General features: G+C 39.8%; 1 protein-coding gene across 14 annotated transcripts in view; it reads left to right on the top strand.

Moving 5' to 3' along the window:
- Nucleotides 1-26,856, top strand: part of LOC104145046 (arylacetamide deacetylase) — an 84,353-nt gene that overhangs the window by 46,747 nt on the left and 10,750 nt on the right. For 4 of the 14 annotated variants that reach the window (XR_011142879.1, XR_011142878.1, XR_011142877.1 and 1 more), the window contains exons 4-7: nucleotides 17,433-17,655; nucleotides 18,978-19,047; nucleotides 22,094-22,265; nucleotides 23,381-23,781. Coding sequence is in view for 10 of the 14 variants with exons in the window: in XM_068954608.1 (XP_068810709.1) it covers nucleotides 17,433-17,655; nucleotides 18,978-19,047; nucleotides 22,094-22,265; nucleotides 23,381-23,781 (866 nt within the window). In the remaining 4 variants the exon portion in view is untranslated. Of the gene's footprint in view, nucleotides 1-3,906; nucleotides 4,203-15,416; nucleotides 15,548-17,432; nucleotides 17,656-18,977; nucleotides 19,048-22,093; nucleotides 22,266-23,380; nucleotides 25,346-26,856 lie in introns of those variants that run through there. The other 10 variants (XM_068954605.1, XM_068954604.1, XM_068954606.1 and 7 more) reach the window with 5 other exon arrangements.

Here is a 26,856-nt window from a genome sequence, read left to right as displayed (position 1 = left end):
GACTTAGAAGCCTATCTATTCTTTTCTTCTGCCTCACAACTTGAAAATTCAGTTTGATACAGCAGTACTTACTTGTTGAGGTAGTGGGCTGGTATCTGAGCAAGTTCATTCAAATCTTTACATGTCTGTGCAACATGCAGTGATTGGCAATCCTAATTGAGATCATGAGTTTGTCATGGAGCAAATGGCTTCTGCTGTGGGGAATGCTAGCTCCAGGCAGGGCTACAGTTGCAGTACTTCTATTTCAATTACAGTTTTAGCCTTGGCCTTTAATCCAGTTATGTTTGTTTTATCCTTTTTTTCTTTCCTTGTTGTCTGAAATACCATAAATTACAGAATCACAGAGTGGATGAGGTTGGAAGGGACCTCTGGAGATCATCTAGTCCAACCCCCCTGCTCCAGCAGGGTCCTCCAGAGCACGTTGCCCAGGATTGTGTCCAGATAGCTTTTGAATATCTCCAGCAAAGGAGACTCCGCAACCTCTCTGGGCAACCTGTGCCAGTGCTCCGTCACCCTCACAGTGAAGAAGTTTTTCCTCACGTTCAGACAGAACTTCCTGTGTTTCAATTTGTGCCCGTTGCCTCTCGTCCTGTCGCTGGGCACCACGGAGAAGAGTCTGGCCCCATCCTCTCGACGCCCTCCCTTCAGAGACTTGTACACATTGATCAGATCCCCCTCAGTCTTCTCTTCTCCAGGCTGACCAGGCCCAGCTCTCGCAGCCTTTCCTCAGAGGAGAGATACTCCAGTCCCCTCATCTTCTTTGTAGCCCTCCACTGGACTCTCTCCAGGAGTGCCATGTCTCTCTTGTGTTGGGGAGCCCAGAATTGGGCACAGTGCTCCAGGTGAGGCCTCCCCAGGGCTGAGTAGAGGGGCAGGATCACCTCCCTCCACCTGCTGGCAACACTGTGCTTAATGCAGCCCAGGATCCCGTTGGCCTTCTTGGACACAAGGGCACACTGCTGGCTCATGCTTCACTTGTCCACCAGGACTCCCAGGTCCTTTTCTGCAGAGCTGCTTTCCAGCAGGTCAACCCCCAGCCTGTACTGCTGCATGGGGTTATTTCTCCCCAGGTGCAGGGCCCTGCGCTTGCCTTTGTTGAACTCCATGAGGTTCCTCTCCGCCCAGCTCTCCAGCCTGTCCAGGTCCCTCTGAATGGCAGCACAGCCTTCTGGTGTGTCAGCCACTCCCCCCAGTTTAGTATCATCAGCAAACTTGCTGAGGGTGCACTCTGTCCCTTCCTCCAGGTCCTTGATGAATACATTGAAGAAGACTGGACCCAGCACTGACCCCTGGGGGACACCGCTTAGCCACAGGCCTCCAACTAGACTCTGCGCCACTGACCACAACCCTGAATTTATTAAAATGCAGAAGATACAAATAAGGGCACAATGAATGGATCTTTTGTTGGTGCATTATGTTCAGGAAGACCAGAAAAACTAGGATTGTTTGTTTTAGAGAATAGTGACTAATGGAAGAATGTGTCATGCAACAGAAAACTATGATGGTGGTGGCTCTGAAAAGAAGCAACCATGTGGAGGCTAGCCATTAAAGTAACATGAAGGGTAATGGCTGTAGGGAATTGGAATTGATCTGTATTTTAAGATAAGTTTGTTACTCTCTGGTATAGATATGGTAGAGAGACCGTTGTGTTGGACCCGTTGTGTTTTATGCTCACAGTTATGTGTGCCATATGTAATTTCCTGAAGACTTGCGCTATTTGAAAACAATATTGTAGTTGTATCCAGTCAGACTCAAAATGAGATCCTTTAGTATTCAAAATATCTCCCCAAGCACTTTCCTAACTTGCCCTTTTTCATCTCTTCAGCTCTCCTCACCATGCACCTGCAAAGGTAACAGACAGCAGTGATAGAGCACACCTGCTTTCGTTCGGCACCTCCCTCCTACCATTTGAGAGAAGTCTTCTGCCCTCTTAGCTGGTCTTTTCTACAGCATGGGCTCTAATAAAATTGGTATGTTATGTGCAGTTAAACGTTGAAGTTGATGCTTGAGGATGGCCTTGGATAAATGGTGAATTCAATTTGTTGTTCCATTCATCCAGCACCAATAATTAGGGTAGACTGCTGTGTTGGTTTGCTGGAGGAGGAAGGGTGCCTGCAAGGGGCTGCTACGACTGCTCTCGGGCACCCTGTGCAGAAGCCTGCCTCTCTCCACGTGCTGTATGAGGAGACTTTTGGTATCTGAAAGCTATGCAGCATGAATAGTCATGAACCAAAGGAGAACTGAGGGTAAGCATGGTGCATAGTACCTGTGAGCTGTAAGTTCACACCCATACTTGGAAGGAAATGATGAAATGTTTCTTAACTGTGGTAAAGTATGAAGAATAGTTTTCTAGCAATTTCAGACCTTGCTATGTCCTTTTCTCCATGCGGTTTGTCAGTTCCAAACCTACAAGAGTTGATTGTGCAAAGAAATCTGACCTGAAAGCTAACGTTGCTGCCTAGGGAGGACAGAGCTTCTTCTCTCCGTTCCTCTTTTTCACCAAGCTGACTTCTTTTCCGCTGTGGCCTGAAACATAGCTGTTAGCTACATTTTGCCTCTGAACTTCAGTAGCCCATTCCTGAGAAATGGGTGATATGAGCTAAGAAAAAGAGAAAATGGGATTTGTCCTGCCTCTCTGTGAGGGAGCTAATAACATTTCTTTCTTCTTGAATTGCGTTTGGGAGAAGAGATCAATGCAAAGGGAAAAGATTTTCTGTTCACATCTAGTGCCGATCTTCCATACACAGGAAGAGTGACCACAAAGGTGTTTTCTTGTTTTTTGCTGGAGTAGTGTCAACAATGTTAAGTTGTGACCATGCTGTTCTGTTGCAGAAGGACTAAAAAGAGTACAAGGTGTCCGATTCCTGCCTGTGGAGTGATAGCACAGCTAGATTTTTAAGGCAGCTGAATATTTTGATGGTGCCCAGAATTTAAGTAAGCAAAACATTTGGTAGACTGACTGAAGTTTCCTCCTCCTCTGTATTTAGACTGATGAGATACAGTTCAGTTTTCAGTCTTTTGTGATGCTTCATGCTTTCTAGTCTTCCAAATGGTGCTCCATCCTCAAGGGCTGATCAAAATGCAGTAAGTCCAGTGTAAGAAAACAAGTGGCGGTGCTCCTTTGCACTTCGTAATAATTCAGCAAAAATGTAAACCAAGTTTTACTTGAGTTTTTTTATCTTTCCATTTTATCTTTAAAGCAGGGCCCTTGGTGCTTTTTCCATTTTTCTCACCCATTTTTTATTGTGCTTGTCACATTTCCTCAGTGGAATTGTTACCTATCTCAGAATTCACTTCTCTATGCAGAAGTGGTTACCTCTGGGAGATGGATAGAAATTTTTTCATCCTGAGAATAGTTGACAATTAAATCTCATCTCTCAAGTATTAACTAGAAGCCCTGTAAAGATTAGGAAAGGTTTCTTTTTTTTTCCTACCAAATATATTATTGCACAACTGGCTCGGTGTATTATTACAAGAGAAAGGGTTCACTCTCTCCCGAGCAAAAATTACCGATTATTGCGTGAGAAAAGATAGTAGATTATGATTATTTGGTCTGATCCATTAAAGGCGTTTGGTATCTCTTTAAAGTGGTAGGTGTTTGAACTAAACTGAAGCTCATGCTACATTATGATAAAGAAACAAATAGCTCCTGAATATTCAATAAATAAGTTTGCCTTTGACTATCACTTTGCAGGGGCCCTTAGTTCCCAAGCTGCATTCTGTTCCTTATTTTTTTAACCGTCCCTTTTTCTCCAAAGCTTTCCTTGCTAGCTGTTGTTGCCAAACGCCAAAGTGAGCGTGATTGCTGTGTATGAGCCTTGATGTTTAATCTTGAGTTAAAACGTTGACTCAGTCTGCTCTGAGGGGCTGATTGACTTGCTAATGAAACATGTTTTCCCCCTGTGTGTCAGAACAACCTCGGTGGGGTGAGAGGAGAACTCACCTCCTGGGCGTGATCCAAACATAACAGCAGATTAACTTTGCCCTGTCAGCATGTGCTGGCTTGTAACTGTTAGGAGTCACACTTAGACTGATCAGACTTGGAGGAGATATTCTTGTGGAACATGGGAACTAAATCACTATGTCTCTTCATTGCCTCTGCTCTTATTGCTTACTACATTTATGCACCCATCCCAGAGAATTTAGAGGACCGCTGGAAACTGATGCTCATGAGTAGTGTATACAAAACTGTAGGGCATTTGGTAAGTTTAAAATTCTTTTAGGTACTGGGTTTGCGTAAAAAATAAGAACGCAGGGAAGAAAAAATTAAAGAGAAGGGACCTTATTAGTAGGTCTACGGGGAATATCCTGAGTCAAGTGTAGCAGTATCTGAAATCAAGCGTGTTACTAACTGTGACTCTTAAAAAATCTGTTAGAAAATATTTAATTATATAATCTTGAAAAAAGGACATAGAAATGAACTAAAATTGTAATATGTTAATATGGATATGGCTGGATAAGTGCAAAGTTAAGTTTATTTTGCTTTAAAATCCTTTATAGCTGAAGTACTGCTCCTTAAATGCTTTCCTCTTTTTCTCTGACCCCGTATATTGAACTTCCTCGGAGACACTGTGTTGGATGTCAGAAAGAAAAACTAGATCACTTTTGAAGTACTGTTCATCTTTGCAGTTTCATAGAAATCTAATGACATAATTAGCTTTGTTTATTTTTAGGCTCATGCTAGGGGTGTTAATGCTAAAGCACGTAGAAATTAAACAATATTTTAATACCAATGTGAAAACTAACTGTAATCTTGCCTCATACAAAAGATGGTGTCTAGCTAAGCAGCACAGAGTCATATGCTGTAGTCTGGAAAGGAACTGGTATTATACCATGTCTATAGTTATACAGGACATATTTACTGACATCGTAGTCCTTATGTCATTCTATGCTATTTTTACATACTACATCCTTGGTTTTTGCTTCATTTCAGTCATGTTATGCAGCCGTTTCAAACCTAAGTAAATAATTTGTGAGCCTGCACACCATGCATAAATAAATGCTGCAGTTCCTGAGTACACTGAACTGTTTTGAAACCAGCCTGTACTTAGTATGCAGTAGTGGTTGTGGCAGTTTAACCAAAGTTCAAAAATGAGTTCAAGGATGAAGGGAGTTTTTTGGGTGTCGCAGAAATCTCTTTGGACTGCTAGAAATGATTTGAGACTTTGATTTTTCCGTCATAAAAATATATTAAAAGGGTATAAGGAACCATGAGAGAGGTTTCTGATTTTGCTTGACAGATGTTGCTGAGAGGGTTGTCTGGTGTAGGCTACCAACACCCAGGCTGTATGCTAAGAAATGTATGAGTTTGGGATTTTGCCTTTTGTGATGTTCAACTTAAAATGTAGTGGATACGATGCTCAGAAGTCCATTGTAGCCACCTCTTTTATGCTTTTCTGTTGGAGCAATGAGTGCCTGTATTCTTTGGATGTCCCCTTAACATCCCACTTTTAGACAGGCTCTACAAGCTACTGTCCATTTGCAGAGACTTCTGTTTCAGAAGACCATTGTTTGCAGTAGAAATCTCTTGTTGGATTTGTACAACTGTGGCTGTGCGTGGTCTTGTACGTTTGCTCATAATCAAATGGGCTTTTTGCCACTTCCCAGTTTGTTTAGGTCTCGTGTCTCATTTTTCAGCATTAACTTGTTTAACGACTTCTATTCTCCATCGTAATCAAAATCTTTCTCATTTTCTTTTCAAGTTTGAAAGCATTTATAAGGCCTATTAAAGTATAAAATCTTAAGTCTAAACGGATGTAGTTATCCCATGTGCAAAAGGGAGTGGATAGAGAAATTGCAGAGGCTTAGAAAGCAGCAGGTATGTTTTCATTATGTCTGGCATCTACCCAGTAAGTGTGAGATTTTAAGTGGTGAGATATGAAAAAGAGACAAGAAAGAAAATGTAGTTCCTGGATATAGTATCAAAAGGGGTTTTTTCTCATTCAAGGATAATAGACAATAGTAATCCTTATTAAAAAGTAACTACTAATAAGGCTCCACTCGGCTTCTGGTTATGGGTTTTACAACCTAGGTTCTCAGCCCTGCTGAAGTAGGGTAGGAGTATGCATGGTCCTCACTTGCCAGCCATGTTCGTACAGGATGCTTTCAAGCTCTAAATCCCAAAGTGTTCTGTAGATGCATAACTATAAACTATACTATAGACTAGTATAACTATATAAATAACTATGAACTATAAATATTCAAACCAGTTGGTTTGAATAAAATCGAATGCTGGTTCCAAGCCATTTTCTAAAGGCCACTGCAGTGAGTGCTGAAGGGTAAGTAAGGGGCTCGTGATGAGATCTTGCAATTGGTGAGCATGAGGAGGCTTGTATGCTTGTATCACTGATAAAACCAGGCCTGTGGCATTCAGAAGATGCCATTTGTTTCAATCTTACTATAGGGGGGAAGCTGAGAACGTTCTTATGTACACGTTTTTGCTACACCATCTCAAGTCTATGTCCTAGCTAGGCCAGACATCATCTCTAAGAGTAGACTGGCCTGTTTCTGTGGTCTTTAAGCACAAAAGTCCCTATTTTTGGACAGTACGCTATGCACATGGTATAAGCTAAAATGTGTGCACTGTATAAAATACTATACAATACCTCTTTCTTTCTGGCTAAATATTCTCCTAGCTGCAGCACTGAAGTCCCCAAAGCTTTCTCTGTCTCCTCACAAGCAGTAAGACCTTTATCTGAGCCCTTTATAGCTACTCTAGCAAAGTCCTCGCATTCATATTCAGCTGTCAGGAAGTTTCATCCAGAGGGGTGTCTCTGTTAAATTATTTCCAGTTTCAATAAGCAAGGTGTTAAAAGGAGTTTCAGGTTCTCTACCTGCCAACAATACAGTTGGAGCTCCCTTGTTCGTAAATATGTTTTCCTGTCTTTGTGGCCATGTGAGAATCCCACACAAACATCAAAGACTTGTTTCTTGTGCGATACGGAATAAGTGGAAAATGGACTGTGGAAAATGCTTTCCAAAAGCACAGAGAACAGGCACAAGAATGGTGGCTTTTCCTCTTACCCCTGTAGCATGCAGTAATCTCAGATCTGTGACAACTTGAATTTTCAGATGAGAATATGATTGCATTTCATCTTTAGTTTTCAAATGATGACTTTTAACCACAGGCAGTAGACCAGTGTTTTTTGTAACATAAAACATCATTGGTCAGAAAACAGCACTGAGAATAGTCAAAACCTTTTACAACCTTTTACAACTTTTACAATAGTCAAAACCATTTGCAACAACCACCACAGAAAAACTGGCCCATATTCAATTCCATTTGATTCCTATTGCTTGCATAATATGAAAATAAAGTACTAAATTTTTGCTTTAGAAGCAGGAAAACAAAACACTCAGTGCTACATACTTGCAGTGTAAAGCTGCAAATGTCTCATGGAAGAGACGTGCTATTACTTTCTAACTGAAGTACCTTATTAACGTGCTTTATGAATACAACAGAAGAATTAGAAGCATCTGAGATGTGAAACACTACAGAAAGCAACGTCCAAATCTCCTGGCCAAGAAGAGTCCCGTTTTCAAAGCAGAAACAAATGACCTTGCCTCAGCTAGGTCATTTACTGCTCCTATTTCCTCGCAAGAAGCTAAGATAATTTTACTATACTTTTAAACAAAAGAAATCTCGTATCTTACATTTTTTATCACTAGAAATCTGAAGCTTAATAGATGCATGGTTTTAGTTGTTTGGCAATGTGTGATTTCAAAGAGAAATCTATTTTAAGAGTTCCTAATACAAATAGAAAGTTGAATTAAAGAGAGATGACAGTTGAGTTATTTTGTGGCAAAACAGCACGATTGTCTTTCTAGATTGGGCATTTGGGAATCAGTGCATGTCATACCAGTTTTGCCAATTGCTCCCCTTGTAGTTCAGCACAGAAGGTGCCTTGGGTTGATTGTGAAGATGAATCTGTAGAATCCTTTGATGAGAAATATTTTTCAGGTGTTCTATATTGCTCTAACATAGTAATTGAAGGACTGAAAAAAGAAGGGTGTGTCCCCCAAAACCCTGAAATTTTCATATATTCAGACAGGAATATGGTGCAAGTGTTGAAAGGAAGGCTGTTTGCCTTTGGAACAGCTTGCCTGGAAATGCAGTGGATTCACCACTGCTGTCTTTAAACCAAAATTCAGCATCTGCTAAAAGATAACATTTCTTGGTCAAAGAAGAGAGACAGCATTGTCATCTAATTTATGGAGAAAGCCCTTTCAAATTCTCTCATTTGTAGGTCACTGGATGCTGTACTTGCTTCTCTCCCACCGTCCTCACTGAAGATACCTATGATAAGGAAATAAGCAGGGACAGGGTAGATTTGACACTGACAGTCCTGCTCGATATTTGAAAGCTGGGAAGATATTTCTGCTCTGTGCTACAGCGTTTGTTACTATTAGTACAAGACTTGTGACAGGAGAACCTGGGAGGTTTCTTTCACTTTGGGGAATGAAGAGATAACTCACCTGTAAATGATCAGACTGGACAGTTTTACTGTTCTTCCTAATAATGTTCACAGCTACATTCATTTGATATTACAAAGCATATCTCCAGAGCACTGTGAAGGGTTGTCATGTGCCATTCAAATTTTATAAGGAATTTGTAGTATTACCTGCACTCTACTTTCAGAGTTCATGAGTTAACATCTAGCAACAGGTTTTGAAAAATTATTTTTGCCACTGAAGATGGCAAAAATACATGTCCTTATACATGGGCCAAAAATACATGGAAAGATACATGCCCTTAAAACCCGTGGAGTTAGATACTCTTGAAGAACCCTCTAAAAAGATATCTATGTCAAAAGTATATTTAATAGCTCTCCTAGTTTTAGAAATTAAATGGAACTTAGTTACTGCTCTTTTCAATAAGAATTTAGTTTTTTGAAGTATCTAATGCAAAATGCCTTAAATATACTATACTATTTTCACAAAAAAAATCCATTTTGAAGGAATTAGTGCGTAGCACTGGTTACTTTAAAAGTCCGAAGACTGAAGCCCGTGACATGTCTTGCATTTAAGATGGACTTTTGAATTTGAACGTTCAAAATGTAGGCACATAAATCCTTATTCAGATTATTTAGATTCTTTAAATAAAGGCTTAATTTTCAGAAAGGTTTGATCTTCTGCTTTTTATTTTTTTTGTGAAGTCTGTTTACTTCTATTTTGATGTCTAAATGTGAATTCAGTTAAACACCTGAAGCAGCTGTGTCTAGTTAAAAGCAATAACCATTGCAGTTGAATATACAAGTTATTATAAGTTTAAGACACAGAGAGAACAGTTCCAACTTGTTTAAGGAAGGCTCCACTAGAGCTGCTGTCCCCTTTTCCTGGGAATTCTACGGGAACCTTGCTTCTGTCCCTAAGGGAAGGAGACAGCGCGTGAGGCAGTTGCCGTTGACTAGGACAAAGTTGTCTGATGGCCCTTTGCTCTGCACTCTCGGAAATCCTGTCATTTCCATAGAAAGTGGCCTGCATGATATTAGAGCCTTCTAAAACTCTGTATGTTTTTCCTTTGACTTACCTAACATTTGGCTTCTTTGTACCTTTCAGAAACTGAGCCTGAGTTATGGGATGTTAAAATATAATTTAAGGAAACAAGCAATTAGAAGAAGTAAAGCAAGGATGATTAGATTGTAACACTTTTCAACATCAAACACAATATCTGATGAATTGTTATACCTTTCAAGAGATGATCTATTAAATATATATATCTATATCTTTATACATATAGATACAGATACTTTACATTCTTCTTGGGAAGACTAACCCATCTCTTGGAAAGCTTAACTTCCTAAAATGTTCTGCAGCAGTCTGGGCTAGTTTATTTGTCATTAAACTCAATCCTGTTTTGAGTTTAATCTAATATATGTTTTTACATTCAGCTAGTACATAAGACAGGCTAAGAATTAGCTTTAAAGATATTTATAACTTGATTGCCTATATTGCTGAAGTCTTTTGTGAAATAACTTGCAACATCCTGTTACGCGTGGTTATGAAAGAACCAAGCTGCCAGTAACTGTAGTTGGAGGAGCTGGCTTAGGGGGTTGCTATCTTTTGTGTTGCAATACCTACACGGTCTCCACCTTTTGGCTGATACTGATATAACCGGTTATGGGACTGTCCCGTAGACCAGGTCATTGAAATGGCCCATGTTAAATGCTTAGCGCACATGCGTATGCACATGCAAACTGGCAACCCTAATGGCAATGTTTGGAATTTCCCAATACTCTCTCTTTTCTGAAAAATTGATAACATGAGCTAGTAAAGTCATATGAGTGCTTATCTTTTATTAAAAAATTCTGATCAATTTAATAAAGTTAGGCGTGGTGTTAATTTTAACAGTTAAGTAATCAATTAACATCCAAAGCAACCACTGTAATTGGATTTAAATCAGTGCAATGATAAGATTGTTTATGCCTGTTCAAACAGTATTCTGCAGTGGCCTTTCATTATCATACAATGCCAGCTCTTCAGTATGGAGATGTTTCACTTGAATATGCACAAGAACAGTGGAAAAAATGAAATGTAATATGCAGAAGAGTCTGAAATCTGTCCCAATCTTACTTGAAATTAACTAGGAATCTAAGTTCTTATTTCAATTCCAGCCGAGTCAGGTAGTAAATGGTTTTCAAACAAATTTAAAGTTGTACTCTTTATGCCCTTCTTTCATCTAAAAATCTATCAGTTATTTGATCATGGAATCTTTGGTTTAACAGGTTGGATTTTGAGGGGTTGTTTTCTTTTGGGATGAGCTTCCAAAATATGCTAACCAAAAAAAAAAAAATCCTATTACAAATAGTAGGTTTAAATTGTAAGTCTTTTCAATGTTGATGTTCTCAGTTGCTTTCTGACTTAGTATACATTCTAGACAGCTAAGACTAGGCTTATTAGGAAAGCACAAGTACATGTATTTTCAGGGGATTTTAACTCTGGTAGAGGCTTTCTGAGATGCACTTAGCCTAGTGTAACTGAATTATTATAATTTTTTAATATATATATTTTATATAGTGGGATAGCAGTTGCCTCTTAAAAATAGTTGTTCTTTGCAGAAAAAGATGGTTTATTTCTGATCGTGTCGTGCTGAGACACTTCAAAACTCAGGTTGTGTTCCCTCTCCATGTTCAGTTTTGAGGTCTCTTTTATGATCTTCCACAAATTTTCCTGTAAAGCCTTTGAATAAGACAATTCATGCCGCCCTGAGTGTAGCAGAAATAAATGCATCCAAGCAACTACATCGTTGAACACTGTAGTATAATTTAACAGCTAATTCCACCTCAGTGCTAGTTTCTTCTATATCCTTTCAATGCCAGCCACAGAGCTTTTGTCACAGGTGCCTGCTCAGATACAGCCTTGTCAGTTTGGAGGTGAATAAGTTCTTTTCCACAAATTCAAAAGATAATCAGGGAATACTTATGTTTTCTAATGATGGGGTTGGTGTCACCTTTATAATTACAGTTCCTTTTAGTGGCCAGGTCTGAACACTGAAATCCTCTGCTGTAGCAGAGTTCTTTGACCTCCTTAGGGGGTATCTGGATCAAAGTCTATGATCTAGCATACAAAAAGAGTAAGACTACAGCATCTTATAGTCTATAGCCCTTTGTCTTTTGATTTGTGTAATTAGCAGAATATTAGAATTTGCAGACAGAACATATCTGTTCTATAGTCTAATGTTTCTTGTGCCAGTGCAGAATTGCTCTCTGGAACCTCTTTATTTCCTTGTGAAGTGATGTGTATTAGACCCACTCAGTTATCTAAAACTATATCTTACTAGGTTACCCAAGTAAGGGACAGTAGATTTCTGTGCCTGCTGAATAAAGTTAAAATGTGGATGAGTATATAAAATAGTTACACTGCAACTGAACAGAACTTGTATTGATGAAAATGGGATAAGGCTGCCGTCCACACTCTGAGTGTTAACAGTGGTTATAAATTACATGTGCAGGATGTGAGGGTAAAAGATAAAATGGAGTTACCTGCATAGATTTAGCATTTTGTCAATTTTCAAAAGAATTTAATTCACATGATGAGGATATGAAGATTACTTATAGGAAGAAAATCAAGTTATTGTTGGCATCAAATAATGCTAAGGAGCTCTTTTTTCTTTCATGACATACATTAGACTTTTACTATAAAGAGCAAGTTACCATGCTTCATGAATCAGAGCATGATTATATGTCATAATCTGCTTTCCAAATCTTAGTCATTAAAAACACCTAGCTAGCAATGAAAGCTATGGCTTAGCATGTCATTAGGCATTAGATAATATGGTGCTCCTAAATCATTAGGGATACACACTTACGCAGTCCTTGCTATTTCTACTTCTTTCAGCTGAAAATAGCTCCAATAGACCATTGCCAAAAAATACTGTGCTTTCAAGGAGGCTGCCCATGATACGTGTTCTTCATTTTGCGGTCATTTCACATGACTCTGACCACAGTCATTTTCTTACTAGGCTTCTATCGCTCACTTACAATGTAAATGCCTATTAAAAATATATATATATCATTCACAGTTTAGAAAGTTAGGCTTTTATTTGTCTTCCAGTCATTGTGACATTACTCTCATGTCCTTTTTTTTGTGTATTACAGATTTCTAAAATGCTGTTAGGGTGCATTTCCAATATTTTAAAAGCAACATGAGAAATAAGTTTCTTTATAAACCATTTAATCCACTGAAAGAGGAAAAAAGAAGAAAAAAAGCCAATGAGATTTATTTGTAAATAAGCCTTGGTCACGTTGTCTTTGTTTATAGCTACTCCTCCAAGATAGCAGCGAGGACGTGTGGCATTTGGCTCTGTCTAGGTATTGATCTTTGGAATGATTAGTTGGGATCTATATTTCTAACTCAGTCCATAGCAAATACCTTTAGGAAAGCTTTTGCTTTGAATCACTCGTGTGTACCAAAGAGTCAGTGTTGTTGAATCTTTGGTCTGTCAACAGAGAGGCCTTTCAGGCTAGTGACAATTAATATTTAAGCCTTTTATCAAAGAATGTGAAACATGTGGTGTTAACTGCTGACTGCCTCAGTAGTGTGAAAGGTGTTTCACATAACCAACCCACTAAAAAAAAAAAATTGCCTCCATCTTTTATTTGTAATTATATTACAGTGAAACGGAAAACATCTGGCACTGGCTTACAGCGCTGTAAACTTGCCTGGATAGCTGTGTTGCACAAAAAGTCTGTCCTTTCAGGGAAGCGCTACGTGAATAAATGCTGCAAAGCAACCAGGGTGTGCAGTCATGGTGTGTTAAGTAGCCTGCAGTGATGGCCAAGCTGCGCTCTTGAGCCTGCAGCAAAAGCGAAGTTGCGTATTCATGTGGAAGGGGAAAAAGTTGCTGAGCTTTTATTGTGAGCGCCCGTGTGGGTGCAGGCTGGGGGCCTGCTAGCGCTTCACAGAGCCAAATGCCGGTTTACTCAAGATAAGTTGTTTCCATGTTCCATGTAAAAGGTAAATTCATCCGCTAGGTATTAAAAATTATTATGGAGAAATCAGTGATGTATAAAGATGACGAAAACGGAATTCTTAAAATCAACATAAAAAAATCAGTCATAGCCCGTAGGAACTCCCTAAGACTGAGTCTGGTGAACACAACTCTCTCCGAACTCTGCAGCCAGACCCCGCATAGGCTGCTGAGCCGCTCGGGGGGACGGCGCCCCGGCGCTTCCCGAGACACTCGCTCCTGTTCTCATTCTTGCCTTCGCTTGTCCTTTCCCATCTCCCTGCTCTCTTTTCTTTCTTCTGCTTTTTCCTCTGCTTGTGCGTAGTTCATCCTGGTTTGTCTTTAAGAAAGCCACTTGGGGCTTTTACAACAACAAATTCCGTCTATTTGGAACGGACTTAGATTTTACTAAAATGAGCAATTACTATCATCTTTTACCAGTAACAGACTCAAGAGTTTTTCTTTGCAAACTTCCTCATTGTAGAAGAGGAAATATTTAGTTGTTCCTAGAGAAAAGCATTCATCTTATGCTTTACATTTCAAATATTTCAGCCGTATTTCTTCTATTTTCTGTATGCTTAATAAAAGATTGAAGATATTTTTAATGATTAATGCTTACTTTAGCACTAATTAAGGCAACGCCTTTGAACTCAAAACTCCAGACCTTGGGCAGCTCTGCTTTGTTCTGCAGTGACATGGCCACGTTAACACTTTTTGGCCTATTTATCCATGATAAATTAACAAAGCAAATGCCAGCCCTTCGTTAAGGTACTTAACGCAGGAGGAGTGTGCCCGCGCGCCGGGCAAGGCCAGGGTGTGCCAGCAGCGCGCTGGCCTGCTCCGTGCTGTGGGCCCAGCGCGAGGGAAGGCTTTGAGGATGAGCAGTCAAAGGTTACTTAAAGTTTCACACATGCAGCTTGGTTATGTCAAGACTGCTCTTCTTCCTTTTCTGCAAGAAGCTGGCAAAGGAAAAGGAAAGGAGTGTAACAGGAGCTGTGCAGGGCTGTCACCCCGACAGACAGCAGACAGGAGGAAACAACGGAGCTCCCATGGAGGGGGGCAGAGAAGAAACGAGGAGTCATCTGCTTTTCTAGGCAGCTGCTCCCTTGCAAGTGGTAACAACGGTTCTTAATTTCCTCCAAAGGAGAGGGCTAAGGGGAGTAGCCTACACTCTGGTAACACAAAGGAGACATGGCGCAGCTTTGATAGCTGATGATATTTCACAAGCCTGCTTTCTGCTGGTGTCTCATAAAATGAGTGCTTACTCCAACGCCAGTGCCGCAGCTCTGCGGAGGCAGCAGGCAGAGCCCTGGGCTCCTCACCACCAAGCCGAACCTGCAGAGGGGGAAAACAGCAATGATAGGTATGTGAGAATGTGTATGCGGAGGAAAAAGGGTGAAAAAGCTTGGGATAGTTCAGCTTAGGAAGAGGATAGGTGAAGAAGGCATGTTATAATATTGTCTAAAGTAGTGAACCATCTTGAGATAGGCTCTGCTTTTTTCAAAATGGAAAATGGGTGGAAAGTAGAGACTTTTTTTTATGATGTGGTTGTTAAACTCTGCAGCTCACTGGAACTTAGAGGAATTCATCTCCTTTCAAAAATGGTACATTCACTTACGTTAGTGTCCAAGCTTATAATGAATGCTACCATAAATTTTGAAAAAAAGCTATGTTCAGAATTTAAAATTTTCTGTGAGCGAAAGGGCTAATGAAATACTTGGATCTGTGTAAACCGAAGTGATGTCAGAGGAGCCATAGCTGCCAAATGGGGCATGCATACCTTTGGGGCATGCATTTTACCTCAGGTTTACTTGTTCAGGTTTGTTTTTTGTTTTGTTTTTTGATTTAGAAGTTTAAAATAATTGTAATTTAATTAAAAACCGTAGAATTCCATACAAAATATATGCATTAAAATTTGGCCGTTCTTTGATTCCCGATTCCCTGAATCATATGTTTTTTCTCCTCTCAGGAAACTTCCATGAAGTCTGTTAAGAAAGCTTTCTCTTCCCTATTGCTGCTCCACATAGATAATGATAACCTCTCTTTAGTTTTTCCATCACAGAGGTCAGCACTGTGGTTTCAACCCTACTACAGAACTAAGTGAGTTTTGAGATTTCTTGAAAAAAAATTGTTTAAATTAATTTTTAGGGTATTTTTAACAATGCCAGCCTAGTATGTTTGTCAGGCATACAGTAATATCAATTAGCATTGTCTTTATTCTTCGGGCTACTAGAGCTAACTCAGGGTTATTTTGTGTAGCTTTATAAACCCAACGTTTGTTTTAGGTTGTTTAAGTTGTACCACCACCCCACCTCGATTCACTAAGCTAAATGTTACAGTCCATGCTAACATGACAGAGGAGATGGCATGGACTGGGAAAAAGTGGCCAGAAGCTTCTTAAGTCAAATTGGTCTCCAGGAGAAATGTTTGTGGACCCTTGACCTGAGACTCACTAATGCACCTCTGAATTTGGCTCTTGATGAGCTACTAAACCTGAGAAAAAACTTCTTCACTGTGAGGGTGACAGAGCATTGGAACAGGTTGCCCAGAGAGATAGTGGAGTCTCCTTCCCTGGAGATATTCAAAACCCGTCTGGATGTGATCCTGGGCAATGTGCTCTAGAGGTCCCTGCTTGAGCAGGGAGGTTGGACTAGATGATCTCCAGAGGTCCCTTCCAACCTAAACCATTCTGTGATTCCCTCTCGGTGGAAAGTTCTGTTATGGCCTAACTTGCTTTGCAAATTCTCGTATTATTGGAGCGGCCCCCTGTAAGAGTTAGGCTGGGATCCTTGTCGCTTGACTGCGTGGTGATGGCATACCGCATGCCCACAACAAGGGAGGCTTTTGGAACAGGCTGAGCTGTTAGATGCCTGTGATGTGATCCTAGTGATGAGAGCAATCAGAGCTATAGTTTTGTCCAATGTATTCAACAAAGAATGTGTGCTTCACTGACAGATGGCTGATGGAAATCAGTAAATTGTTGCCAGCGTTACTTTTCCCTGTTTAATGTGAAATATCAAATCAATGTAACAAAAGGGTTTGCATGCCTCAGACAAAACTGGGTTGTCCTTGAGGATAATGAAACAATAAATAGTTTTAGAAGGCATAATGGCACATGTAGTACAATGGAATTTTTTATACCACTGACTCATTAAGACCTTGTGATATGGACAGTAAATACTACTCATAATTTTTACTCAGAAATAACACTTCTTCATTATATAGAAAGACGTAAAAGTAGGTAACCAATAGAATTGTTTGATGCAAAATGAAGTAATGGAACAGTTGGATGAGGGTAAACTTGGCAAAAATATATTTATTCTTTTTTTAATATCTCAAAGTAGATAAGTGTTTCCTTTTAATATCATAAGAATGCTCATCTGTAAATGATACTCTTTGTCTATTGGGTTGGAACTGATCATTAAAAATTATTGTGCAGCTTGAAGTCAAATTGTTGTTTCCTCGTATCTTTGCCGCCAGTGGGTGTCCTCAGGGTCCTGAAACCACTAGCTAGCTGTTTTTGCTGATAACTATCTGGAAAAACTGGGAAGTTGGACTCATTAAGCAGACCCTTATGTTGGGTCTCAGGTGGTTTAAGCAGAGTTTCCTTTTTTTTCTAGATCTCTGGTCATGTTCTTGTTCTTGTTGAAACTTACACTCTCTGCCCATGCTTCCGGTGACCTTCTTCTAGTTCATACACTCTGTCTTAATAACAAGCGGTGGTGTCCCTCAGCCTGCCTTCCAGCCACTTCTGAGACTGAGCTTTGTGGCATATGGCAGTGAATGGGAAATAAGGGAACTGAATAGCTTGAATTCAATAGTATGACAATATGATACGCTTACTCCTCCAAGTCAGCGGCGTTTGATTCTATAGCAGCTTTATATAGACTTACGTGGAGCATAAAATGGCTTGATAGAAATTTGATCTCAGAGGGGGACTAAGGCTATATTTAGAATACTCAGTTTTTCTCTTCTCTGATTTTAGGCTGAGTTTGCCGAGTGGCTGGGTCTGATGCACTATATGGAAGTTCTAATGCTGATCACAGTTACTGAACATGTCCCACCAACGTCAGATGAAAATGTCACTGTAACAGACACAGAGTTCAGTAATGTTCCAGTTCGTTTATATTTGCCCAGAAAGCAGCTGAGTGGATTGAAAAGGGCCATACTTTACTTTCATGGTGGAGGATGGTGTGTAGGAGAGGCAGGTAAGCTCTTTTCTGTAAGTACTATGGATATGTATGGAGCTCCATGGTTAATCTTAAATATTGCTTTTTATTTTATGAGATTTGCCATGGACAGGGTAAGGGAACTGGTGCTTGCACCAGGTTTGGGAAAGGGTGGCGAGTACATCTTGAGGAGTACAAAGGGTCTGGTTCCAGTGCTCTGTCTCTGTAATGGTTATGTTTCTTAACTGTAGCGCCTGGTTTTGTTATGTGGTATTGGTGGGAGAAAGGAGCAAAAAGGTGTATCTTAGTAAAGAAAATAACATCCAAATAAGGATAAAAATAACTGGAAAATCAAATGGACATGCAGAGACGCAGTTTTGTTTGCCTACCAGAATTTTGATTTCTAGAAACTTCCCCATAACTCTTGCTCTCTCTAGAAACTTCTTTTCAGAATCAGGAGTATGTTGGGGAAGGTCAGGAGATATTTATTGCCTCTGGAAATCTATTTGGGGGGAGTTCTTCCGTGTGGGAAGTCTTCTACTGCACCTTTATTTCTCATGTCTGTTCCCCTAGTAGGGAAAGTGTGATTCTCTTGTTTCAGTTACAGTTGTGCTATCTATCAGTGGCAATCTCATGATTGGTTTTCTTCCATGTTATTTCCAGCAGGATCTTCTAAAATATTTTAATTTTGTGCGCTATGCTTTTGCTATGATTATTTCATGGGAATGGTTCATCTTTCCTCTCCTGCTCAGTCGCATTCTCCCTTAGAGTGCATCATCCTCTCTTCTTAGCTGTAGTTCAGTGCTTTATATAAATGGATGTAAATGGTCATCGCAGGCCATCACCCAAACTGGCATCATAAATGTATTGGATACAGCGTAAATTCCCAATACTTAATTCATAGTTCACTTAGTGTTGCTTCTTCTGCTGTTGGTCTGCTAGTCTCCAGGTGAATGAGCCAAATTCTTTTCCCAGGCAAACTCTTTAATTTCTGCGTGATTGCACGTGTGTAGCTGAAAGCTGAATCAGGCCCCTGATGTAACTTTAATTTCCATTTTTCTCTGCCATAAAAGCTGAGCCTTGAGGACCTTGCAGTGTACAGTGCTGTTAAGTTTAAATAATGTGTTGCTTTTTCATGCTTTGCACTTTTAGATAGTATTCAAGCTGCAGTTGGTTCATTTTATTTATTTGTGCTTCTAGATAAAGCCACATGTGCAGCAGTTACACTGTGCTGTTGCAGAGGCACAGAGCAGTGGAGGTTTTGGAAACTAACTGGGGAGCTTCTGCCAAGAGAAACATGTAGCTGTTTGTTCCTTTTTAAATGTACTGAAATACATTGTAAGTGACTCATTTCATTTCAGGCATGAAACCCTATGACCTTCTGTCAAGATGGACTTCAAACCAGTTAAATGCTGTTGTGGTATCAGTCAAGTAAGAAAAATTCTGCTTCTGGATTGAATGAATGAATTCATTTTGAGTTGTCTAATTTTGCATGATGTGCTGTGCTAGGTTTAAGTATTTGGGGGGAAAAAATTGTCAAGGATATAGTGGTGAATTGATGTCCAGTGGTGGACTGGTGTCCAGTGCTTACTTTTGGGTATTGCTTTATGAAGTTGGGTGGGTAACAAAATGTATTAAATGTATGCATTTCGGTGCCACTACACAGTGGCAAATATACAACAAATATTGTATAAAAACCAAAAGTGGAAATTGTTTTCCCTCCAGAAAAATGCATGCAAAAACTCACTGGAAAGACATTTCCAGGGGATTACTGCACCATATGTGCAGGCCTTTCCTCCCCCAGGTGAATGAATATTGTCTGCCTCCAAAGTAAATCAGTCCCTATGTATTTGAGAGGCTGTCCCAAAGTTTTGGAAGAGCCAGTGACTCTGTAGTATCTCTTGCCCCACCTTTGCTCCTTTGGAGCTCTTGTATCTTATTTCGGCCATTGCATGTATATAACATAAGACAGATCATGTACTGTAAAAATACCTATAGATGCACAGAAGCCAAGGCTTTTGTTTAAAAATGAATATTAATAAATATCCAACAGTTTATTTTATTAAGCTTTACATGGAAGTTTTAATTTCAAATCATTTTCAAACAAGTGACATCAGAAAGCTCTTTGCTGGGCTGGGCAGAACACCTGAGGAACCTAATTTACCAGTCCTTTGATTAGAGTAGCAGTGCAAAGAGCATGATAGTGTAGAAAATTGGAAATAACTTTCCAGAATTGCTGTTGTTGCTACACACTTGCTGTTGCACTAGGAAATGGACTTGGCCTGCTAGATCCCATTGTCACTGTCATAATTACATTGTCTATAAAAATAGTATATGAATTAACAAGTGCTCCTTTAAGTTGTTAAACCTAGTTTATGCTTCAATTCAAGTTTTTATAGGTACCATATCATACAGTCAGCTACAGATGTATTGTAGATTGCTGTTCGTCAACTGTGAGGAACTATTGCTGCTCTAAAACCCCATCTATATTGCTTCTAACAATTTTTGGGATAAGAAACGAGAGTGGGAGATTGTATTTCAAAGAAAACTGGTGTGGAAAGAACGATAGCCATTGCTTTTCTCTGTCATGGATTGAAGAGGAGGGTGCCCAGAGTCACGTTTTCTGGCACCCCTTTATTTTCAGGTTGGCAAGGCTGACGGGGTAGCAGAGCACTTCCGTGCTGTGCTAGTACCGAGCAGTCAGTCCTGGCGAGCCGCTCGTGGCAGCGGGAGCCCGGCCCTGCTTTCTGCCAGCTGCTGGCAGCGATGGCTCTGAAGCGGCTTACCCACACTTGCTGCTGTGTTGCAGAGAAAGCTTCCCTGCTGCGCAGAGATCGTTGAGCCATCTTATGAGGGGGGCTCTCAGGCCTCTCTGTGGAGGCAAGTACCACTTGTTTATTGTTAAAGTTTTGGAAAGCTGTTGAAAAATTCAAACTCTGATATGAAATGGCTCAGGAGAATGGTCCCTTCCCGCTCAGCAGATTTGCTCCCTGAATGTATAGTTTGAGCCTTAAGTGCTAATTATAGTAATTGAAATATTTTTTGTCTTTTTTTAACTGTTGTTACCTTGCTGAGCCAAAACAGCTGCAAGAATGAACATTGGAATTGCCTGTTTTTCATAGGCCAGCAGGATTTACTAAGTTTTAATTAGTTACACCTTTATAATTCCACTCCTCTGTACTCTTTAAATGCTGAGCCACAGCCATAGAGAAAGGATGTGCCGGGCACTGTACACATAGAGGACAAAACAGCAATCTCTGCCCTGTGCGGTATAGGATTTGAGAACAAGCAATAAGAAATGGACAGAATCATGATGTTATAATGAAATAATGGGATAATACTAGCCAAGAAGACATGGACAGGCCCTACATACCAATTGCCTAATATTTGGCAAGTATTTATGCAGAGCACAGCGAAGAGTCTGTTTGTTTGTTTTTTTGTTTGTTTTAGAAGGATTTTGCAGGAAGACATCTATTTTGTGGGTGCTTATGGGGAGCTCCTCATCAGAATTGGAAAAACAAAACAGAACAAAACAGATACATGGCTCCAAAGGCTGGTATGAGCTTATTGAGGAGGAGCAGGCTTTAAAATGCAATACAGGGACAGGAAAAGAGAAAGGTGTGGCATAATCAAAGCAATGTTCTGGAAAACTGGTCTTTGCAGGAGCATTTTAATTGGACAAAACAGGGCAAGATAAAAAAGAACACGGTCATGAAACTACAAAATGATAAGAACTTGCAGAATATTTTTTGTTATATGACTAGATTGAAAAAGCATTGAGATGACTATAGAGGAGGAATCTGCATAACGTAGATGTTTTCTGGAGAGAGCTGAAGTGGTAGACCTGATAGGAAGTAAAATTGCGGGAAGAGATTTGTAAAGACAGCTGAGAGGTCAAGAAGGATAAGAAATAGAGAACTGCAGTTAGGATATAAGTAATGGCCTTTGCTGCTATTCAGTATTTCAATTATGTGGATTTTGGAGTGGTGGCAGAAGTAATGGCAATATATGTGCCATTCAAGTACTATTATCAAAACATTCCCAGTAATACCAAACCAGCACTACTTACTGCAGAGCACTTCTTAGCACTACCGTGCTATTGCTGGAGCAAGAGTGTCAGCACATGAAGGACAACCAGCTTTTATGAGGATTAACTGACGTCCTCAAGGAAGAGCCAGTAATGAAGTGGTGAAAGCTGAATGCTGACTGGCACGAGTACCTCCCAGCCCATGGTATGCTTAGACTTTCAGCAAAGTGGAAGGAGAAAGAGGTCCACAGGCAAATTGCTATTTTAACTAGGGGCACTATCTGAAGAAGTAAACTGTGAGATAAGAAAACCCTGGATATTTTATGTAGAAAATACAAAACTATGAAAATTCAAGTGGATGTTTTCATGGAAATCAGTAACAACGAAATAAAATGCTTCCCCCAAGCATCTCTGGGTTAAGTAACGCATTTCTGTTCATGTCTCTAACAGTTACAGGCTGGCGCCTAAATACCATTTTCCAGTTCAGTTTGAAGATGTGTATGCGGTAACAAAATTCTTCCTCCAAAGCAGTGTCCTCTCGCAATATGGGGTGGACCCAAATCGGATCTGTGTTGCTGGAGACAGTGCAGGTGGCAACTTAGCTGCAGCTGTGGCACAACAGGTATGTCTCTTTTTTTCTAACTCGAAACATTTTTTTTTTTTTTCTCCATTCTAAGAACGTTTAGAAAAGACTTAACAGTAAAACTCTGCTCAAAGCAAGCACACCTCCGGAATGTCTTTTGTGTTTGATGTAAACAGGATGTCTTGCAGCCTGCAGTCCTGTGAATGAGTTTTTGCATTTCCAATTAAGCAAGTTTTCTTTTGTCATTTAATGGAACCAAAGTAGCTTTGATGCTATGGTGTCTTCCAAATCTTAATACCCTAAAAAAAAAAAATCTCTCTGTATTATAATTAAGGACAGATATATCGTCCTATCCTTAGGCAAATTTTGTCTGCTTTAGATATGTTGTTTGGAAAGGAAATCTCGGCAGTTTGATTCATACTGATCTAAATTATAGCAAAAGAAGACCAGCTGTTACAGTGTCGTTTCATCTCACACAGTTTCAATGCCTTTTGCTCTTCTCATTCAGGTTTATTTAATAAGGTCAGTATGATGTTACTCTCTTGAGAAGTTATTTGGATTGTAATGCATCTTACTCAGAAGGGTTATGAATTTGCAGTGGACGCTGAAGGCACAGAGGATGAGAGAGAAGGCTGAAATTTATGAGTGAACAGGGAAAAGGATGACATACAAGAAATGTCAGTGTTCAGTTCATCACATTGTGTTTTTCGTGTGTCTAAAATGCATGGAACCTTAGTAATTTGAATTCTAACACCTCAGATTAGAAAACAGGGTGGGTAATCTTTATATTATGTGAAATAAAGGAGCCTCACAACTCTGCAAATTTAAAATTGTAAGCATTTAGAAATGGTGGTTTTTTACTACTTAGAAAAGCATCAATGACTCTTAATGCTTCAAAAAATTTCATAAATATTCTTATCTTCCAATATCAGAGATAACCTGAAATTATATTTGAGACTTTGTATAAAATGTATTATTTTAGGTGACCTGCCTATGAATTTAGAATTTCTTTAAGTCTATTCTGTTTTTTATTAATAATCTTATTTTTCTTACATTGTAAAACGTGTGTGTGTTAATTCCTTACTTTTAAGGTCTTCTGTCAGTGTTAGAGAACCAGAACTTCTTAACTGACTGTGTGTAATTATTTTTTACAGTTGTTAGATGACCCTGAAGTCAAAACTAAACTTAAAGTCCAAGCTTTGCTTTATCCTGCTCTTCAAACCCTTGACCTGAATTTGCCATCTTACCAAGAAAATGAAAACAAGCTGATTCTACCCAAGTCACTTATGGTCAGGTTCTGGAGTGAATATTTCACTACTGATTCCTCTCTTAGAGAAGCAATGGCCTCCAACAGGCATGTTCCAGCTGAAGCAAGCCACTTATTTCAGTTTGTAAACTGGAGTAATTTACTGCCTGAAGAGCTAAAAAAAGATCATGTTTATACCAGTCCCGTTTATGGAAGCTCCAACCTTGGGAAGAAGTATCCAGGGTTTCTGGATCCAAGAGCGGCACCTCTGCTGGCAGAAGATGCCAAGTTACACAGCTTGCCTCTGACGTATGTTCTCACGTGTGAACATGATGTCTTGAGAGATGATGGGATTATGTATGTCTCGCGCCTTAGGGAAGCAGGAGTTAAAGTAACACACAATCATGCTGAGGATGCGTTTCATGGGGCTTTAGCATTTATTTCAAGCCCAGCCAACTTAGCTGTAGGACACAGGTTGTTAAATCACTATATTAACTGGTTAAATGACAACCTATAAATTGAAAATGTTGATTTAACATGCTTGGCACATGCGCAGTGGATGCAGTTGAGGTACATAGGGATAATAGGGTGGCTTCTGTATGAGCTTTTGGGGTATGAGATTGCCATATTCACTATGTGTTTCCCTGCAGTGCCTAGATTACAATGTTTCTCATCTGCTCTGGCAAGCAAATTAGTTTGATTCTGATCTAAGCATTCTCTCAGTGCTGTCATGTAAGTCTAGAAACCCCATAAACCGTCAATTTCTGTCCTGGGATTTCTCTCCTGGCTGAGACCAAAAGGGTTCTTGCACCTGGCCTTCCTCCTCCCAGCTGCCTTCGCACGCTGCAGGCTGTGCTGAAGCCCTCTGGGTTCACCTGCTGACTTCCACAGAAGCAAAACAGAAACTGCTGCTTTCTGTTGCTTCTTGTTTCTTTCTATTACCAGTTCATTGCAATAGGCTTGAGCACGTTTTTAACATCATTGTTCGCATATGATGGACACTTGGCTGTTTGCTTCCAACCCCTTCAGGGTCCTTTCCCTTGGCCCCAGAGGTCTTTTCCCTCCAGAGCTTGCTGGGGAATGGGTTTGCAGTGTGTAGTTCTTCTGGGGCCCTCAGCAGCCGGGAAGCAGGGAAATCATGTTTCCAAAGGAGTGATGGTGGTGAGTGGAAGTGCAGCAACCAAACTTCATGAAGTGAAAGGCAGTTTGTGAAAACCTGCCAACTCTATGTGGCTGGTGTTTTTGTAACATTGTCTCACTCCAGCAGAGTTCAAGGTAAGTGCTTGGCAACAGAACAGCATGGCTATAATACAGTGCAAATGTTAAAAACATAACATTTTTTTGTTATTGGTTTTATTCAGTAATTACTTTCATTAATCTCTGTACTAGAAGGAAATAGCATAATTAAACAAAACTGGATACTTGTCAAATAAAGGAAAGCAGCAAAGATTATAGCCTTATGATAGCACTGCTCTGTATTTAATGTTCTGCTTATTTGATATGTATCATGTGTTCTAATTATCCTAAAATTGTTTAGCAGTATTTTCATATGAATTTTAAAAAATGAAATTAATAGCTCTATAAGCTTGAAAAAGAAACATAATTCAGCTGTCAGTCTTGAACAAATATCCTCTCTATAAATGTTCTGTGTATTAAATGTACATCCTAAAAATTTGGGATGATGAATGCACATATGCACTGACTGTTGGTTATATAGTGATCATGACACACCACAAACGCTTACTTTTGGCACTCTATTTTTTTCTTTTGTGTAAAAGATCTTGAATCTTAAAAAATAGTTTCTTCCAAATGTGTATGCAGCCAGTTTAAATGCAGTGCTTCTAAAATTATTTTTCTTTTTCATATTTACATTTAATATAAAAATTAAACTCATCTTTGATTCTAACACGTGTACTTTTTTGTTAATCAAATATTCCATTTATAGGAAAGGAATAAGACATTCGCTTTAGTACCCATGGTAATTATTAAAAATAACCAAGACCAAATCCAGGGAAATGTCATATTTTCTGCTTTATTATCAATAAAATAAATATTTAGTGATTCTTAACTTTGGGTGTGGAAGAATGTTCAGAAAGAAACAAAAGTGGTTGAATAGATTTATTTTATCAACAAACGAATATCGAAGTTTGAGATTGCAATAGATAAATTAACTCAGAGCTGAATTATGGGTTCTATGAAGGCTCTGTCAAGATACCTTGTCATTTTAGGAAAGAAAGAAAAGTCAGAAAATCAGTTTCATTTTTGAAGGAGGAGCTTTATCTTTTTTCTACTTCTAAATTCATCCTTCAAATGGCAAATGATTTACTCCCAACATAGTAGGAATGAAACTATATCATGGGATTAAAAAGCAAAGCGTCTCATATAACCCACAGGTATAGCATTGCAGTCTTGTAGTTTGCAAGTGTATGTTTTCTCAGGATACACGTGTATATACAGACTCGCAGTTTATTTGGAAAATGATTTGTTACAGAGCTTTCCATAACGCTATTGAGCAGGCTGCAGCTCTCCTGCATACAACTTGTCTCCCATTTTCTAGCAGAAGAAACCTGAACTGGAGTTTAATTTCCTCCTCATTTGAAATTAATTTATAGTGGTTTATTATTCCCAAGGAAACATTTGTGGGTGTGTGCTGGTGGTGGGGAGGAGGGTTGCTAAGCTTCAGTTTGACTTTGTATACAGAAATAAGGATATGTCCACAAGAATGTTTTCCAGCTAGAATATTTTCAACACCTGTAAATGCTAGTAGGACGAAATGAGTTGGCTTTTATTCTGTATTACAGTGATCCTTATTTTAAGTCTTCGACTATTTTATCCTTCCTTCTGTTTTAAACAGCAGAGAAAGACTTATTTGAGAGGAGCTTTTAGAGAGGGAATTTAATGCGTTTGTATCAGAGGAGGACATGTAGAGAAACCCAGAATATGAGACCAGGCATCAATCACTGGAGTACCCTGTTGTCATTGCTCATTAGCTTTGATTTGTTTTCCTTCTCTGCTGGCACTAAGACACTGCTGATAAAATGGCATTATTCTGTTTGGAAGCGTTCAGGAAAGCTCATTCATCGCTCAGTCTGTTACAAGGACTCAGACAAGGAGCAGGAGAGTGGCTGCTCCCACAGAGATGGAAGAGTGGGGCACGCGTGGGCTGACGTGGTGCCGATGGCCAGAGATGGCGGCCATCCAGGTGGGGAGCCAGGCTAGCCCAGGGGCTCAGAGGCCAGGGAGCGCCCCGGCTGCTACTGCTGCTGACGGATGGCATCAGCCAGGCGTCAGTCACAAAAGGAGCAAGGAGTTGTAGTAGTGTGGATGTATAGCAGAAAGGCACTCCTAGGTCAGAGCCTAGCACCACAGGACGTAGGGCTAGCT

Source organism: Struthio camelus, chromosome 9, assembly GCF_040807025.1.
Source record: "Struthio camelus isolate bStrCam1 chromosome 9, bStrCam1.hap1, whole genome shotgun sequence".
NCBI classification, from domain to species: domain Eukaryota; kingdom Metazoa; phylum Chordata; class Aves; order Struthioniformes; family Struthionidae; genus Struthio; species Struthio camelus.
The sequence above is the reverse complement of the archived record's forward strand: the minus strand, read 5'-3'. Positions and strand labels throughout refer to the sequence as shown.